The sequence below is a fragment of the Propithecus coquereli genome, unplaced genomic scaffold (genome assembly GCF_000956105.1).
Source record: "Propithecus coquereli isolate 6110/MARCELLA unplaced genomic scaffold, Pcoq_1.0 Scaffold530, whole genome shotgun sequence".
In the NCBI taxonomy this organism is placed as follows: Eukaryota; Metazoa; Chordata; class Mammalia; order Primates; family Indriidae; genus Propithecus; species Propithecus coquereli.
The window spans coordinates 426,807-443,505 of NW_012151175.1; the positions used below are offsets into that span (position 1 = coordinate 426,807).

The 16,699-nt window shown below is 44.5% G+C and overlaps 1 protein-coding gene across 2 annotated transcripts in view; it reads left to right on the forward strand.

Annotated features, from left to right (window-relative positions):
• Positions 1–8,144, forward strand: part of ZMAT4 (zinc finger, matrin-type 4) — a 255,428-nt gene extending 247,284 nt beyond the window's left edge. Inside the window, exon 5 of one of the 2 annotated variants that reach the window (XM_012657146.1) lies at positions 7,972–8,144. In XM_012657146.1, the coding sequence (XP_012512600.1) occupies positions 7,972–7,987 (16 nt within the window). In that variant the 3' untranslated portion in view covers positions 7,988–8,144. The remainder of the gene's footprint in view (positions 1–7,971) is intronic. The other variant, XM_012657145.1, reaches the window with a different exon arrangement.
• The last annotated feature ends 8,555 nt before the right edge of the window (positions 8,145–16,699 follow it).

The following is a 16,699-nucleotide window of genomic DNA, read 5'->3' on the forward strand; positions in this document are numbered from 1 at the left end:
CAGTGCAGCCTGGACCGTTGTAGCCTTTTTGACTGGGGAACACTGTGAACTGATGAAATCTTGGCATTGCTCCCACGACCGCCGTCTTTGTGCCGCACCCCACTGTATCCCATGCTTGCCCTGGAGTGGGTAGAAACAGAGCTTCCCGTGGTTTCTAGAAGGCATATCTGACTTCACTGCCCTGTGTCTGTTTCTGCCAATTAGATGGGACTCAGTAACAGACGTAGCCTAACACTAAGGCCCACGTAGCAGATGAACAACAATAATAACGGTAATAAGAGATCACATTAATTTGCTGTTTCACGTGTACCACATACATAATACTTCCACATATTAATCATTCAGTCTTCACAACACACCTGTGAGGTCTACGTAGTATACTATCCTATCATATCCATTTTATGGACCAGGAAACCAAGGCAAAAGCCACAGAGCTCGCTCTCTGGCACCACGGAACTGCCTCTGCATTTTCTCCCCTGCAGAGACATTCCTGGCCCAGTACCGTGGCCCCTCTCAGCGTCTGCCCCACACAGAAGCGGGGTTGGGCTCAGCGTCCTGTAAAACAGAAACAGAATCAGATGGTTTGCTGCTGCCATCCTACACTGCAATTCTGACACTAAGTACCTAGAGTCAGCGCCCACTTCGCAAGTGACGGGCACAGTCTTCAACAAGACCACCCTCAGCTCAGACATCAGCCGTGAGCTCTGGGCTTCCCAGGCCACCTGCGCTTCTGACCAGCTGGCTGCAAAAGTGGGTGTTCCCACTGCTCTCTCGGATTTGGTAACTCACTAGACGGTATCACAGACCTCAGGAAAGAGCTAGGCTTGTGGTCGCCATTGTATTATAAAGGATACTAATCAGCACCAACTAAACGACAAGACACACAGGACAAGGTCCGGGAGGGTCCCAAATGGGGCACCTCTGCCGTCTCCTTGTGCAGTCAGGGTGTGCTACCCTCCTGGCACACCGATGTGTTCACCAACTGGGTGAGCCAGGAAGCTCGACCGCGTTGGCGTCCAGAGTTTACTGTGGCTTCGTTACCGAGCTGTGACTGATTCTGTCCGCGGCTGTGTGACCAAATCAGGCTCCACCCGTGCCCTTCTCCCTGGAGATGGGGCTAAGGTTATTCAGCCTCGACCCTCTGGTCACACGGTGGGTCTCTGCAGCAGGGCAGCCTTCATCGTGAGACTACCCGGGACTCCCCACGATCCCCTCATTCGCATAAACTAGCAGGGACACGGCTATCATCTGAGAAATCCAAGGGTTTAGCTCCCCACCTCAAGAACCCGGAATAAAGACTGAAGAACTTTTTATTACACAGCAGCTGCACCAACAGTTTTCTTTCAAGTGATTAAGAGTGAGGAAACAGGCTTTTCTAAATTTTTTGTGGTTACTGGGCACATTCAGACACATCATCTCGTTTGATCCTGTGACACGCCCCTGAGGAACACGCTGTTGATGCCTTTGTCGTACAGACGGGTAGACTGAGGCTCAGCAAGGCGAATGACCTTGTACATCACCACCGAACTCTAACAACTGGGGTGGGTTAAATCAAGTTTTCTAACTTTCAATCACAAGCCCTTTGAATACATAGACAGGTAGTAGAAGGAGACAGGAACAGAGACGGAGGTGATCTGAATTCTGAATTGCTTTTCTTATCTGAAAACGCAGGCTGGGCATGGACTGGCAGGACAGGACGGTACAGTGTGGCAGTGGATCTTCCTTCTGGTTTTCCTCATGTGTTTGTTTGGGGAAGATCACGTTCTGATTCTGTGCCAGGCCTTCTAATGAGCATGGAAATGACAGAAGTGGAGCCCCAGTCCCCAGACAGTGAGCAAAAGACTGCAGTGTGACCAGGTGACTGGAACAATAGAGGAAAATGCTCAGGACGAGCACCCGCCTAGGAAGGGCGGGCGGAGAGGAGTCAGGGCATGCTGGGGAGGGAACGCAGGAGCTGAGGCTCGGAAACAAACGGGGATCAGCCGGCTTCCAGCTCTGCAAGGGAATGCAGAAGGGGTCCGGGCTCTCTTGCTTCAGTGTTGGGGGCGATGGGTCCGGATGATGCCCCAAAGCCTAGCACTTGGCGGGTTCCCTGTGCTACTTGCATCTGCCCCAGCTGTGGCTGGAACCCCCAAAGTAGGGGGGATGGAGTCACTCGAATAAGGGGGCTCAGGGTGAGAACATGTGTGTATTGGGGAGCCATCAAGTTTTCTCACCTGTAAAACAATGATGTTGGGCTTTTCTAGATGATGGCTGGGATCCCTTCTGGCCCTAACGTTTCGTTATTTTGTGATTTTATGAAAAATGTTTTGCAAAGCAAATGAATAGTGTAAACAAGACAAAAAAGAGAAGATTTGCCTTCTTAAGGGAACGAACTGCTCTGAAGCACATGGGACTTTCATTTGCACATAAACAATGCGATTCTGTGTGAGCAGAGGAGGCTTGTTTCCCTAGGTGTTTGGTTAAGTTAATTACACAGCATTCTTGTCAGTTTTGCCCGTGTGTGCCTTAGAAAGTAATAGAACTGCATTCTTTTAAATAATTCTGTACTTTTGAATGTTCATGATTTCTTGACTGTTTGCAATACCCGACTTTTCTCTGAATCAGCCTGGATTTTCTTAAATTATGACTTTGTTCCACGAGTTAAAAATACGTGGGATTTGTGTTTCCAAGAAGGATTTGGATAAATGCATCTTGTGTTTGTTACTGAGCCGTGGGCGCACTTCCTGACGCATGCAGAGGCAACAGCTTTACTGTGAGTCCAGTGCGAGGAGACAGGCGGCAATGCTCAACTCTGTCTCCCTGAACTAGGGTCTGGGGCAGGTTTTGTAGGCGGAGCGGAACCGTGGAAGAACTAGGAAAATGCAGCAAGGCATGATCTGATTGGCTTGTGCACAGGGTCAGTGCCAGGTCCTTGGCTCCTGAGTCCCTACAGCCACAAAACAGGGCACCACGTCCTTCTTAATTCAGTCCCATTCCTCGATCCCGCCTGTGGTTGACTTTTCTGTTCTGTCTGGCTGTGGGGCCGTACATCGGGCACGCCTGGTTCATCTGGGCACACTCAGGTTATATGACCTGCAACCTGGGCTTCCCTTGCACTGAAAAACAAGTCATCGTTCTGTTACATTTTGTTGCTGACAAAGTTGAACCAGATTGAACTGGTCCTATGGCGACATGTTCATCAGCTATCAGAGACGCCACTTTCAGCCATCTTGAAGTGGCTTAGGACTACCCAGCAAGTCTGACCTGTGAGGATCCAGCCCTGCCTGCACTTTTGACTCCCAACTTCTATGGTCTCTCTGCATCTTTCTCCCCCCGCAAAATTGAGCACTTCTTCTTCCCACTCCTGTACCAGTCGGACTACACAGACTTCCACTAGAAATTAACAGTTTGCAATTATTTTATTTGTTTAGACAACCGTATTGAAGACTTGGGTGTCCTACAGAGACAGCACCATGCACAGCACAAAGCCATCTCCCTGGTTCTACTCTCTCTATGCCTCATCTCCTTCTCCCGTATTTCCCCCCAAACCCCCTCATTCCTCTGAGAGTCCCCCGTTCCAGAAGCAAAACACATCGCACCCTTTGTCTTAGGCATAGCAGTTTACTGCCGTGGCTTGGGCATTTTCTTGAGGTTCTGTTTTCCATTCCCAGGTGGCTGCTAAAAATATGCCACATGCATTTTGTTGTATCAGGGTAAACTCGGGGGAGGCTATCCGGGGGAAGCACGCCTCCACCAAGAGGGACGAGGGGAGCTGGGAAAGTGAAGGGGCGGGGGTGAGTCTCCAGGCGGCAGGAACAGCCTGTGCCAACCTCAGCAGCACGCGAGAGCATGGCGCGCATAGGAACCTCAGCCGATTCTCTGTGATCACAGAGGCTCCGCGTCACCATCATCGTGAGGGGTAACTGACAAAGAGGTGGGACTGCAGGAGAAGGCAGAAGGCGGCAGTCACGTCACCAGTGACCTTTGTGAATTGCATCAGGACGTTTTTGCTTTCTCCAGGCGGTGGGGTTGCCCAGTGAAGCGCTGCGGCACCGTGCGACGGAGCAGCAGAGCAGACGCCAAGCACAGTGTGGGGGCGCCCCAGGGCCTGGGGCACGAGAGACAGAGGCAATGGCGTATTTAAGAGTGGAAGAGGAGGCCAGTAAGATTGGTGCTTGAGTGGTTATGGGCTGAGGGAGAAAAAGAAACCAGCCTGGGAAAACACTGTATTTTTCTCTTAATTTAACACTTATTTGCCAAGTTTTGAGATACAAGAATAGAAAGAATAGAAATTGGAAGATGCTCAATTTCAGAAACCTAATTTAATTTGATGTATCATTGTACTGTCTTGATAAATTAAGCAAAGGTGTCAAGTCCTTGGATGTCATTCACTTCTCAGGCTGAACAAGTTCAAAGTCATGGCTGTTTGGCAACATTATTTGTGGAAATTGCCTGGAACATGACTCCCCCTCGTCTAACAAATTCTGGCCATATCATTTTATATAAACCATGGCCCATGACTGCAGTTTTCTTGTCTGTGTAAACTTGCTACCTGGCTCTCAGAAACTAGGCTTTTGACAGCTGAGATGTTCTGCTTTGTTTTTAAACTTGTTTATGGAACAGTGTAAATTCAGTATGGGACAAATAAGTCACTAAATTTTTCTCTAGCCACCACCTTCAAACACTGTGGTCAAACTGCTTTCTCTACCCACTCCTGCCACCTTGTTAACATCTCAGGAAGATTTCTTACATTCCTGGTTATTTTCAAAGGTGAGACCATTTTCAATGGTCCATCCTGTTCTACATTAAGACTTTTGTCTCATACCCAGGTCAGAGCACATCTCTCTTCTGTAATTTCAGGGTCAGTATAGGGAAAGGGGGTGTAGTAGAAAAAAGGAAAAGCTTTTTGTACATGACTGGTCCTTCAGATGTGATCCTCACCTGGCTTGTCCCAGAGGCCATCTATCCCCTGCATGGCAGGACCTCCACAGGGGCTGGAGGTGACAGAAGTTGTATGTAGCACCACGGTTCCCTGACGTGGGCACTTGTCTTTTGAAAAGTGGAGGTCCTCATTTCACCTTGTTTGAAATTTTTCCAATATGCATTCCAAGACCCCAAGAAAAGTCCCCGTTAACACCCACTTACATTCTTTTTAGAAAGGTAACAAAAGTGAAACAGGCCATGCCGTCATCACGTTCATGGTGACATGTGTCAAAAGCAAGGTGAGCTGTGTGAGTACAGCTGGTCCACACAGGGGACAATTGAAATTGTCTCTTCAAATCGAATCAAACTGAAGACAGAGAACAAAGACTGTCCCTCACCACAAATGGAAACTACGTAATGAATTCTTTTCCCCATGTCTTTCTTCTATTTTCTATTTAAAGAAACTTCTGAAAATACATGAATTATGCAGCTTATCTCTCAGATGAAAAAGAATTTTCTTCTTGGATTGGATGGCTGCATATTTATTAATAGCAGTAAAATTTTCCATGTTCTTTTGTATCAAATGGGACGCTGACTAAAATATGAAAGAGCCTTTCTAGCAATAATAACAGTAACAGATGAGTAATTACAAAGGCGATACGGATTTGAAAGACATTTTAATTTGTCATTACATCTATGTGTTCAGAAAGGATCTGAATAATTATGCTGACTGTAAAAAGGAAGAGTGTGATATTTTTCCTCACTATGGAATTAAGTTCTTAATACACTACTTTTACTATAAGTTAAAAAAAAAACCCAAAACCCTCATTTGGCTTTTTCTAATGATGTAATCATGACGGAAGACTGCTGGGCTCCGGATATGGGCTAGTGATGTTCTTACTACTATATTACATGCGGATGCCGCACTTCAAACCCATTTTGATTTGAAAAGTGCTCATCTTTGCAGTTTATAAAAATGAAATTGAACTTGTTTGCTCAGTGGGAACTTCCAACCTTCTTCAAGTCACATTAATCCATGAAGATGACAACAAGTATAGAATTTCCTTAGGTCCTGACTGGATGGCGGCAGGAACTGGGTACGAGATTTTTCTTTTAATAACAACTATTAAAAAGTGTCTCTGGTTACTAGGGTCATTGAAAGGCAAATTGCAAAGATATTTTTACCAAAAAAAAAAAAAAGGATATAGTCTCCGTTTTCTTTTGGTCTGCATGAGACCAACAACATTCAAATTCTTATTCAGATCCCAGGGATAGTCTATGACAGCACTTTTCTTAGAAAATGAAATTTCAAGGTATGCTGTGTGTTTCTAGGTGAGCGATAGAATTTCCCTTTACCAGATTGCCAGTGAGACATTTGGATCTTAGTGATGAAGGACCAGAAATCCTATGCGAGGATCCCAACCTGCTCAGCACTTTTGCAACCCTCCTGCCTAAACCATACTTTACAGGTAACAAGTCAACTACTAGGAGACGCTGATTTGGCAGCTTTGGTCAAGCCAGAGGCATCTTCAATAGCACGAGAGAAATCCCTGCACCTAATGTCAACACGCTGTTTTGCCTCCTGATTTTCATTTTTTTTCTAGGGTTCAGATTCCACCCCTCATCAGCTATACATTGTCTTAGCCCAGTTAAGTAAGCCTCAGTATTCTCGCCTTTAAAATGGGGAGAAGTGGCACACACATTAAAGGTGGGCTAGGGATCAAATTATAATGTAAAATAAATGTAAAACTCTTGACACATAGTAGGCATGCAATAAATGGTAGTATCTTCTTCTAATAAAGAAAAAAAGCAAAACTAAAAATCCTTTAAAAAAAGTTATCAATTTGAATTAAATCAATACTTTTTGAAAGTAAAGCCAGAAAAAAATTGTATTTCTCTCATAGAGAAAATTCTGAATGAATGGAGAATGAGGTTTAGATTAAGTTGAAATCCAAATGCCATAATGTTGTTCTTCACTCCCAACAAGAGGGTTCTGCATGTAGTTACACCTGGAACTTAGAGATGGGTAAACGCAACATGCCATAAATAAAAATCTATTTATTATTTTATTTATTTATTTATTTTTTTGAGACAGAGTCTCACTGTGTTGCCTGGGGTAGAGTGCCGTGGCGTCATCCCAGCTCACAGCAACCTCAAACTCCTGGGCTCAAGCGACCCTCCTGCCTCAGCCTCCCGAGTAGCTGGGACTACAGGCATGCGCCACCATGCCCGGCTAATTTTTTTTCTATATACTTTTAGTTGTCTAATTAATTTCTTTCTATTTTTGGTAGAGACGGGGTCTCGCTCTTGCTCAGGCTGGTTTCGAACTCCTGAGCTCAAACAATCCGCCCGCCTCGGCCTCCCAGAGAGCTAGGATTACAGGCGTGAGCCACCGCACCCGGCCTATTTATTATTTTTATTTTAAGAATATTCAAGGTTAATATTTTATTGTTAGCTTTTTATATTTAAAAGTTTTTTGAACTAAATGAATTTAATTACCAACTAAAAAGATGACATTTAGGAATTCTTTCTCGTTTTGTTGGGATGAATAAGTTTGTAGATTAATTTAGGAGAAAATTATCTTTAATATACCTTTCTATGCAGGACTTAGGTATCTTTTTCCTCTCTACTCAAGTTTTCTTTCATATATATATCTAGGTTTTCAAATTTTTCTTTGCGTTGATCTTAAACATTTCTTATGACATTTTTTACTAAATATTTTATTATTTTTGGTTGCATTATAAATTTTACTTTTTTCCATTGTCTACCAAAGGATTATTATTTACATATAAAAAAGGATATTTGAAATGAATTTAGTGTCTGGATTGACAGTATGGAGCTGTAAATTTGCTTCTATGTATTGGAGATGACATTGGTGATTGAGTTATTACATACACAGGTTATGTAGAACCTAAAAGATTCACCATATTAATTCAGTTTAATTTGAATTTGGTAAAGTGATGTGGGGGTTGGGTAGGGAAAAGGGGAGAGAAAGAGAGAGAGAGAAAAGTGTTGGAATACGTAATTATGAAAGAAGGTAAGACTATGTTCCCTTCTGTCTTGTAGCCTGAAGAATAAGTAGTGGAAACATCAATCAAGAGATAAGAAAATGATATCAGCATTTCTTTGCCATGGAGAATTGCTTATCAACCAGAAGAAGAGGATTCTTTCTTGAACAATGAACACTTCTACAAGGATTCACAGATCAATATGAGACTGATCCTGATTTTGGAAAGTGAATGAGGCTTCTTTCCTTCTTTTTCTTTCTTTTTGTTTTTATATTTTATGGTAAGTCATGATATTAGGATGGATTTTTTTATTCTTTCCTGATGACATATTTAACACTTGTTCTAAATTATAATCCTATAGCAAACAGTTGGAGCATTATTCAAACTTAAAGACAGTGGAGAAATTTAAATTTCCAATTTATTCTAGATTTCCTCAGAGTATAATTGTTCTGTTTAATCCTCCATGCTTGTGATGTAAACCACCTCTACCCAGAAATAAACATTGTGTTTCCATCATGCTGAACGTGATCGAGGGCGACACACGGAGCCCGGACCAATCACTGTCGGTGGAAGACGCATCATGGACGAGCACGCGTCCTGCCTGGTACACCCTCGGCACGTGCGCCGGGTTTGCCATCCGAACAAAGAGCAGGAGGAGGGTCAAGAAGGAAGAATCCTCATCCTTTTTTTCTGATCATTCAAAGAACAGTTTCTCAAGGTTAAGCCACGTCCTCTCTGCAAGCTGCCAAATCATAGCTTAGGAAAAGAATTAGTTTGCCTGCATGATAATCCTCTTAGGCAAAATGTCTTTACAGCAGTTGACCTTGGTGTGATGTTTTCCCCAAAGCATCCAAAAGAAGAATGATCACCCCCAGAATGAGATGGCGATAAATGAATATTTTTTTATGAAGCTGGCCTGAATCGTGGGCTTTCATTGGGGTACTGGTGATTCGGAAAGAAGCACATTCTGAAGAAATGGCAACCCTGGGTAAGGTGAGGTCCTTATTTCTTCTAAGTCGGGTGGCTGGACCGAGATTCAATCACTTTGGAAAGAACCCACCGGACAGCGCGACAGACGAGAACAGTGTTAGTCTCTCACGGGGAATGTCTCTGAGCGCAAGTCATAAAACTCTTTCTCTAGGTTTAATTATTTTCCATGGTGACTGGACTTGATGTCTCGCAGGCTGGCTACCAAGTGGGATACTGAGCTTCGGTTCTGATGCCATCCGTGCTCCAGCTGGGATCTGGCTGGCGTTGCCCCTTGTACCTGGTGACCACAGGTTACTAAAATGCTGGTGCCAGGGTCTTCTGGACATATATTGTTTTCCAGAGAGCTGAGGTGGTTACAACTCAGTGAGCAATAAATGAAATGACACGGAATGCGCAGTGTTGTTACTAAGGTGCCTGTTTTCCTGGGTTTGGAATCCGGCCCCGTCCCCTTGAGGAGAGCCCACCAAGGAGGGACCAGAGCCACCAGTTTCTGCGCATGCAGAGAGAAGCAGCCACGCCAGTGCCCGCTACCCTGTGGGAAGAAAGGGGGTTGGATGGGAAGAATGTTATTTTGCTATGTTGGAAAGCACACAACAGAGCTACAACCCTCCCGTGACGGCTTTTCTTCAAATGTAAAATAAGGCTTTATTTGTCAATTCTGCTGTAAAATTAGCATTGTTCAAGTAAAAAAACAAAAACAAAAACAAAAAACAAGCAAAAAAAACTTTGTTTCTCTGTGTGTTATAGTGAGTGAGCTCATGCCCTGAAGTGTTGTGTGTGTGTTTGTTTGTTTTTAATAACCTAATATAGAGAAGTCTATAAACATAGATTTATTTTGCTTTACAGAAAGGCTGTGCCAAGCCCTTTATAGATAAGCTTCTAGCTGTACTAATCAGATTATGTCAGAATTCCTCATCTAAACACTGTTGCTCCTTGGCAACCTGTCAAGTGAAAGTAAATACCCTGCCAGAGGTTTTGTTTGTATGTTTTCAAATTTCCTTATGTTCGCCCATGCAGATAAGGGACATTATCATTCCAGTGGACCAAGGCGATAATATATTCACCTTGATTCAAGAAGGGACCATGCAGGTTGTTTATATTTGGGGAATTCTTGAATTGGAACATCCCTACTTGGGAAGCTAGCTGTCTGTTGTTGTTCTGTTACTTTCTTCAGTATGGTTATGTCCTCTCAAAGAGATAAAGCACTCTTGCAGTCCTGGTAATGCAATTCATTTACTTTGCAAAAAGTTTTTCTTTTTCAGCACAGAGGTAAGCTTCAGGCCAGCACCTGTGCCAGAGGCTACAAATGCCAGGGTGGTAAAACTCAAATTAATGAGCCTTCATTATATACAATCTCCACAGCCCAGCGAACTAATAAATATGGTCGTAAAGCAATCTGCTAAGCAGAGAGGACTACAGTGATTCCTTTTGCTGATAAAAGTAGTAATAAAACTCTCATCTGCAATTGCTGGACCACAAAGACCAGGGGGATTTGTTTTTCATTTGCCTCTTAGATGACATATAAACATAAGTTGGAACTGCAAGAGTCTTTACACCTTGCTACAGAAGTGAGATTATTAGGTGAACCAGACCGAAAGATGGTAACTATGAGATAAGTAAAAAATGCTGAAACTCCCTTTAGGGAAATTTGAGGCTTCAAGGGGGTCGCACCTCTTCCAAAGCTGATCTTCTGAGTGAGGTTTTTCTGACAGGTCAGTGTGAACACAGAATATTAGAACCCTAATAAGAAAATAACCTTTCTAAACTGTCAGGTAGTAAAATAACTACACTCTGCAATCCATCCAAGCTAAATAAATATTCATTGTTCATTTGACCAACTTGTACAAGGAATTGATTTCTTTTTTTTGTGTGACCAGAATGAGAAAAGTCCAATCAACATATTATTGTGTAGACAGATATTTTTTTCCTGTTTCTGGTTTTTACCTAATTTATTTATACTAAAGGCATGCTAAACTACCTCATAAGTTGTGGTGTGGATTAGCTAATTAATAAATAAAGTGCTTAAAAATACACATCTCTCTACATGAATGCCGCCTTAATTTGTTTTCTATGTGAAGCTATGCATGTCAAAGCAACTGTCCGGATGTTCCATTGTAATATTCATGTTTACAAATTTGGCTTAAATTTAATATACAAAAACCTTGATGTGAAATGAAATCCTGAGAGTCCCAGCATGAACTGAGAGCTTCTAACTCACGACTGGCAAATACAGCACCTAGGAAAACAAAAGCACCTAGAAGCCCAAATGCTTTTAAACAGGCATTCTCAAAAGAGGGAGTCACTACCGGTTTAAGGAGTATATTAAGTAATTTTGCATTATAATAGTTAAAATGACAAAGTTTGTTAGTGATTTATATAAAAAAATTAGAGTAAGGTTATGACTATGATAATGTAGCTCTTTCTTCCCTCACTTGTTGAGTACAAGACAAAGGGAAGTCATAGCTGGTCTACCTACCTGCAAGGCAAGGCTGTGAAGATGAACTTGATTTGTGTCTTCATAGAAAACTGTTGAACGCTGCTTTTTTTTTTTTTTTTTCCCAAGGATACAGCCTAAAGAGAAAGGGATGGAGTTAACATCTAACAGTTTCTTAGTAGCATCATCGGAAGGCGCTAGGGTAACTAGGTGAGAAATCATTTTCCTCCTGGCCATGCATGGCTGCCATTTTTTCCTCCATGTGATTAATTACTCCTTAGTCACTATTCTGAGTAGCAGTTTTACTTGCTAATTTCAAATGCCTCAAGTTAATTAGCAATTCATTCTGACCTTTAAAAACCACATTCTATAATCTTCGAATTATATGAGTGAAGAGAAAAAAAATCCAATTTTATCTGCTTCCCCCAACCTTCCACTACCATAAGCAAGTTACACTGTTTCTGAGGAACAGGTGACTATTGTCATGTGCCAAACTTAAGTCAACTGTGATTTTCTGAAGTCCAAGCTAAAATTCCCTCTCCCTACAGGTGGTCATCAGGGTCAGGGAGGCTAGGGGCGATTAAACCTCAGAGAGTTGAGGTGAGGTACGATGTAGCACATTTGGCTAGTAAATTTTCATTTTTTTGATTTAAGAAAAATGAGAAATGGCTACACACAATGGTAGATTCCGCTCTTGCATTCTTGCTTGCAGCTCCCTTTTGAAAATTTTCAGCACGTTTTCCACGTGAATTGCTGCTCTTCAAATAATTAAATGTCTGATCACGAGACCACCTAAAAGTAGCAACATTCGGTTTCCCTGTGGTTGCCAAATCAGTGGCCAAAGGTTGTACTTTGAGATCAATTTTTAAAAAATTATATATTCTCATATTTCTTGAAATTGTCTTAATTGTTGGAGGGGGTGTTAATCAGGGTGCATAACATTAGAGCTAAAGACTACAGTTACTAGTCCAAAGAGTTGTCATGAGGAGTCAACCCCAGCTCACCATTTTGCCGCCCTGGCTGTAAACAGTCGCCAAGAGCTCACAATGGTAGGATATAATTAGCTTCCCAGACCTTAGCTCCAAGGAAATCATTAATACTATTAATACACATGTGTAAGTAAGGTAGTAGAACTATTTTCCTATTTTTCAAAACTATAATCGCTTTGCCTAAGCTTGAGAATACTGGACCGAAGGGTGGTCCTTGTGCAAGGAGACCATCTGCAGCAGCTCCCATCCCGGAGAGAGCCGGCTGAGCCGTGGGCGCGGCGCACTCTGCAGAGCAAAGACCACCTGCCCTGGAGGCCGCCACCGCTGGCTTTAGGAGCATCAGTAAATGCCTTCAGCTTTTCCTCCTTGTGAATTAATTCTTGCCACTTGTTAGATCTGCTTTGTGGCTTTTGCGTTGACTGACTGCAGGACCACGTTTTCAGAACTTTGGGGTGTCTTGGTCTTTTGTCCTTTTCCCCACTACTCTTGTTTAACTAGAGCACGCTGCTATTTAAAAAATGAATTACAATCAGTATGTGGAGAATATTGCTCACTTTGGAGACACAGTTTTTAAAACCCAACAAGTTTCCAGTTCCAACTAGATATAATTTTTCAAAGCTTCTTTCCCCATTATCTCCTTTTTTACCACTTAATTCAAGGCCAACTACAAGCCCATCTCCCACCTCTATATAAGCTGCTGGCTCTTGGCGTCCTTTGGGTGCAGCATTTAACTGATGTAAGCTAATCAAGCACCCTGCACAAGCTACCCATGGGGCGAGTAGTAACATGATGTTCCATCTGGGGGTTCCCATCAGCCATTTACTTCTTTGATAGTGCTGGGTTGTAAGTGAACTAAATACTTGGGTTTTTTTTCTTTTTCCAGTCAAAACTGCCCATCTTACCTGGTGCATAGCAAGCCTTCCTCTGTGTAGACGTGGACTCAATCCTTACCCCTTTTTTGTAGTAACTCATGTCTTCAATGGTAATAACTCATTACTTCAATGCCTCTTCTTTGTAGATACAAAATGCAAGAGAGAGAGTACAGTTTTTACTTTTAGGAAATGTCTGATATCTGATTTATTGCTGGGATTTGAAGAGAACAAACCATTTTTACTTTGAAATTATCTTCTTCAGCCACAGTTCCTTTGAGAACAGAGATGGGTACCCCTAAAAGGGAAAATCCAAAACCAAAACCTATTTCTCCTTTTTGCAAACCCTAGTCATCCAGTTCATAACAAGTAGTAAAGGTGTTATATATGTTATGTTTATCACATAGCATATATAATTCAGTAATTATTAATAGTTAACACAAAGTTCCAGACAAAGTGCATGCCATAACAGAAATGATACACGAGTTAGAAAAGCCTGGATTGGGAATATGGTTCTGCCATTTACTTGCTTTGGGATCTTGGGCAATTTATGTAAGTTTTCTGAGCTTCAGTTACTCCATGTTTAAAGTAGAAATAACAGAGTTTTTTCCTGCAGAGTTGTAAAGATGAAACAAACTTACTGTGTGCATTTCCTCTTCCCTCCTTCTCCACCACCCAACTAGCTAATCATCCTTGCACGTACTATAGAACCATGCAGTGGAGAGGGGGAAGAGACCTGTAAGACCGTTTCATCCATCTCCCGCATGTCCATCATTCTAGTTTGTAAAAATATATGATGAAATAGAACCTTCCGTGGGAGAAGGTCACTGCTAACTGTAACCCCAGCAGAGAGTAGCCTCCCACAAGAGCAGAACCCGGAGTGCTCGAGAAGCTGTCAGTGTGGGTTCTGGGGGGGGGGGGAAGGGGACGTCTCTCCTGTCTCCTCCGGCCCCCCACTGGCCCAGGCTCCTGTCCCCCGCCTGCACCCCCACCCTACCCAGGCTCCTGTCCCCCGCCTGCACCCCCACCCTACCCAGGCTCCTGTCCCCCGCCTGCACCCCCACCCTGCCCCCAGGCTCTGGCCTCTCTGCGGCAGCCCTGCCTGCCCGCTGGGCTTTGAGCAGTACGTCTCTCCCTCGCACCTGGCGTAAAGACGCCACCCTGGTGCTGGGCCCCCAGGCAGCCGGTGAGGACACCAGCGACGGGTTTTGCTGGCACAGGGGCGAGACCGGCTGCTCCTGGACACACTTGCGGGGCAGAGCGCAGCCCCGCGTGTGCTCGCACACGGTCGGAACGCGGCCTGCACGCACAGCTGCACGCGCGTGTGCGTCGACGGCGTGACCTGTGCCTTTCCACGTGGTTTCCTGCTCTCCGCAAGGACACAGGACGAGTGTCGCAGCCGCGGATTATTCCTCTTTGTTCCTTTGTCTCCGAGAGGAGCCACTGAAGGAAAGGCGGAGCTGAATTGGTGCGCGGGGCGGTGATAACGCCAGGCGGACACCGCGAGCCGTCGACGCGGCGAGTCTGGGCCCGGCCCCGCGCGGACCAGCTCGCCGCGCAAGTCCAGCAAGTGGCCGACCGCAGACACGCCTGCCTCAGCACCCTCGCTTTTCTTCACTGCTCACCCACTAGAATGTTCTGTCCCGCTCGGGACTCCGCCCTACGGTCGGGGAACCCTCACGTCGGGATGCAGAAGCAGCAGCGCGGTGGCGGGAGCCAGGGCGGCCACGCACCCCGCGGGTGACAGTCTGCGCGCTGCCGCCCAGTGTCGTGGGGGGGGCGACAGGTTTAGGTGGTCCCCCGCGGTGGCAGTGAGTGGGTTGAGGGTGCACCGATGCCCTCCCGCGAGAGCCCGGCGGGCCCGCTGTGCGGCCTGCGGGACATCCACACCCGGGGGACGTCCACGTCCTGGCCGCAGCCTCCTGCACCGCCCTCAGCGGTGTCCGGGCTGTCCCTAGACCCCTCGCCCGGGTCCCCATCCTGGAGCCAGTTTCTAAGCGGATTCGTGTTCACTCAGCAGCTCCCTCGGACCAGACCTTGCGCGCTGCCGCCGCCTCCCTCGCAGCCCGGGCCCTGCTCTCCTGGTTCTTAGCTCCGGAACGTCTTCCTGCCACGAGTCTCATCGCCTGCGCATGGGACCTTGTTAGTCCAGCAAGTTGAGGGGAAAGAAGGCATGAGCTTATACTGCACACGTTATTTTTAAGAAATTCAGTTTCACTGGGTCACGTGTCTGAAGAGATTAGATAAATTATTCACAGAAATAATCATGAATGCAGTGTGAAGCTCTGCCTATGAATTGGGGCACCAAGATGCAGTAGCAAAAAGGCAGCTGAAATTTAGGAGCCTGGGACTGGAGCCATGCTCTGCCGGTAGAGTAAACTGGCCCTTCGTGAAGCAAACAGAAAGCTGCTTTCCTGTCTCCCGCCCAACTTTCTTAGGTAAAAAAGGGGGGGATGGGTCGGTGGTCCCCGTTACTGCATAACGTTTGAAGTCAATGGGACATTAAAGCAAGCGACTATGCATGGTCACTATCGTACGCTATACTGAAGTAGGACCTCCCTCTGTAAGATTATTTTAGGATTCAGGAACGTGAATTAAAGCAACTCAGAAGAGCGAATATGACCAGATGACATGAGGATAACACTGTTGCCACCTGCACCACTAAATGGTGACTGCAATGACATTGCCCAGAATATTACACTATCATCAACTCCCAAAAGTGTCCAGAGAATTTCTGGCACTTTGCCCTGGGCCCTTAGCTCTAACAAGGCGATGCCCTGGTGCCATCTCCACTTATAATTGTCATACGACATGATCTCTGACTCATTTACTCTTCATTTTCATGAATGTGCAATTGTCCAATATATCCCTGGTTTCAGCCTACAGTGACAAAGTCACCTTAATTTTGTAACCAAATATGTCAAACCATTTTAATAATTAAAACAATTAAAGGAAGAGCATTGAATTCAAGATCAAATCAAAGGCAGCAGAAGGAAAGTTCTCATCCAACCCACGTGGCAGTCAGACTGTGTTCTGCAGCCTAGATGTTATCGACACCGCAGATGTGTAGTTTTGGTGTTCCATTGCACAGGAGGGTGAATATAGTTATCAATAATGTACTGTTCAAAAGAGCTCAAAGCGAGGATCTTGAATGTGCTCACCGCAAAGAAATGATAAATGTTTGAGGTGATGGATGTGCTAATGACCCTGATTTGATCATTGCATAATGTATACATGTATAGAAACATCCACTGTACCCTGAAAATATGGACCATTATTATGTATCAATTAGTGTGTCCATTAAGTTAGAAAACTCTCACCAAATTAAGTCTAGAAGGAATGTACTTCAACACAATAAAGATGATATATGACAAACTCATAGCTAATATACTGAATGGGGAAAAGTTGGAAGCTTTTCCTGTAAAATCTGTAATGAGGCAAGGATGCCCACTCTCATTACTCCTACTCAACATAGCACTGGAAGTTCTAGCCAGAGCAATTAGG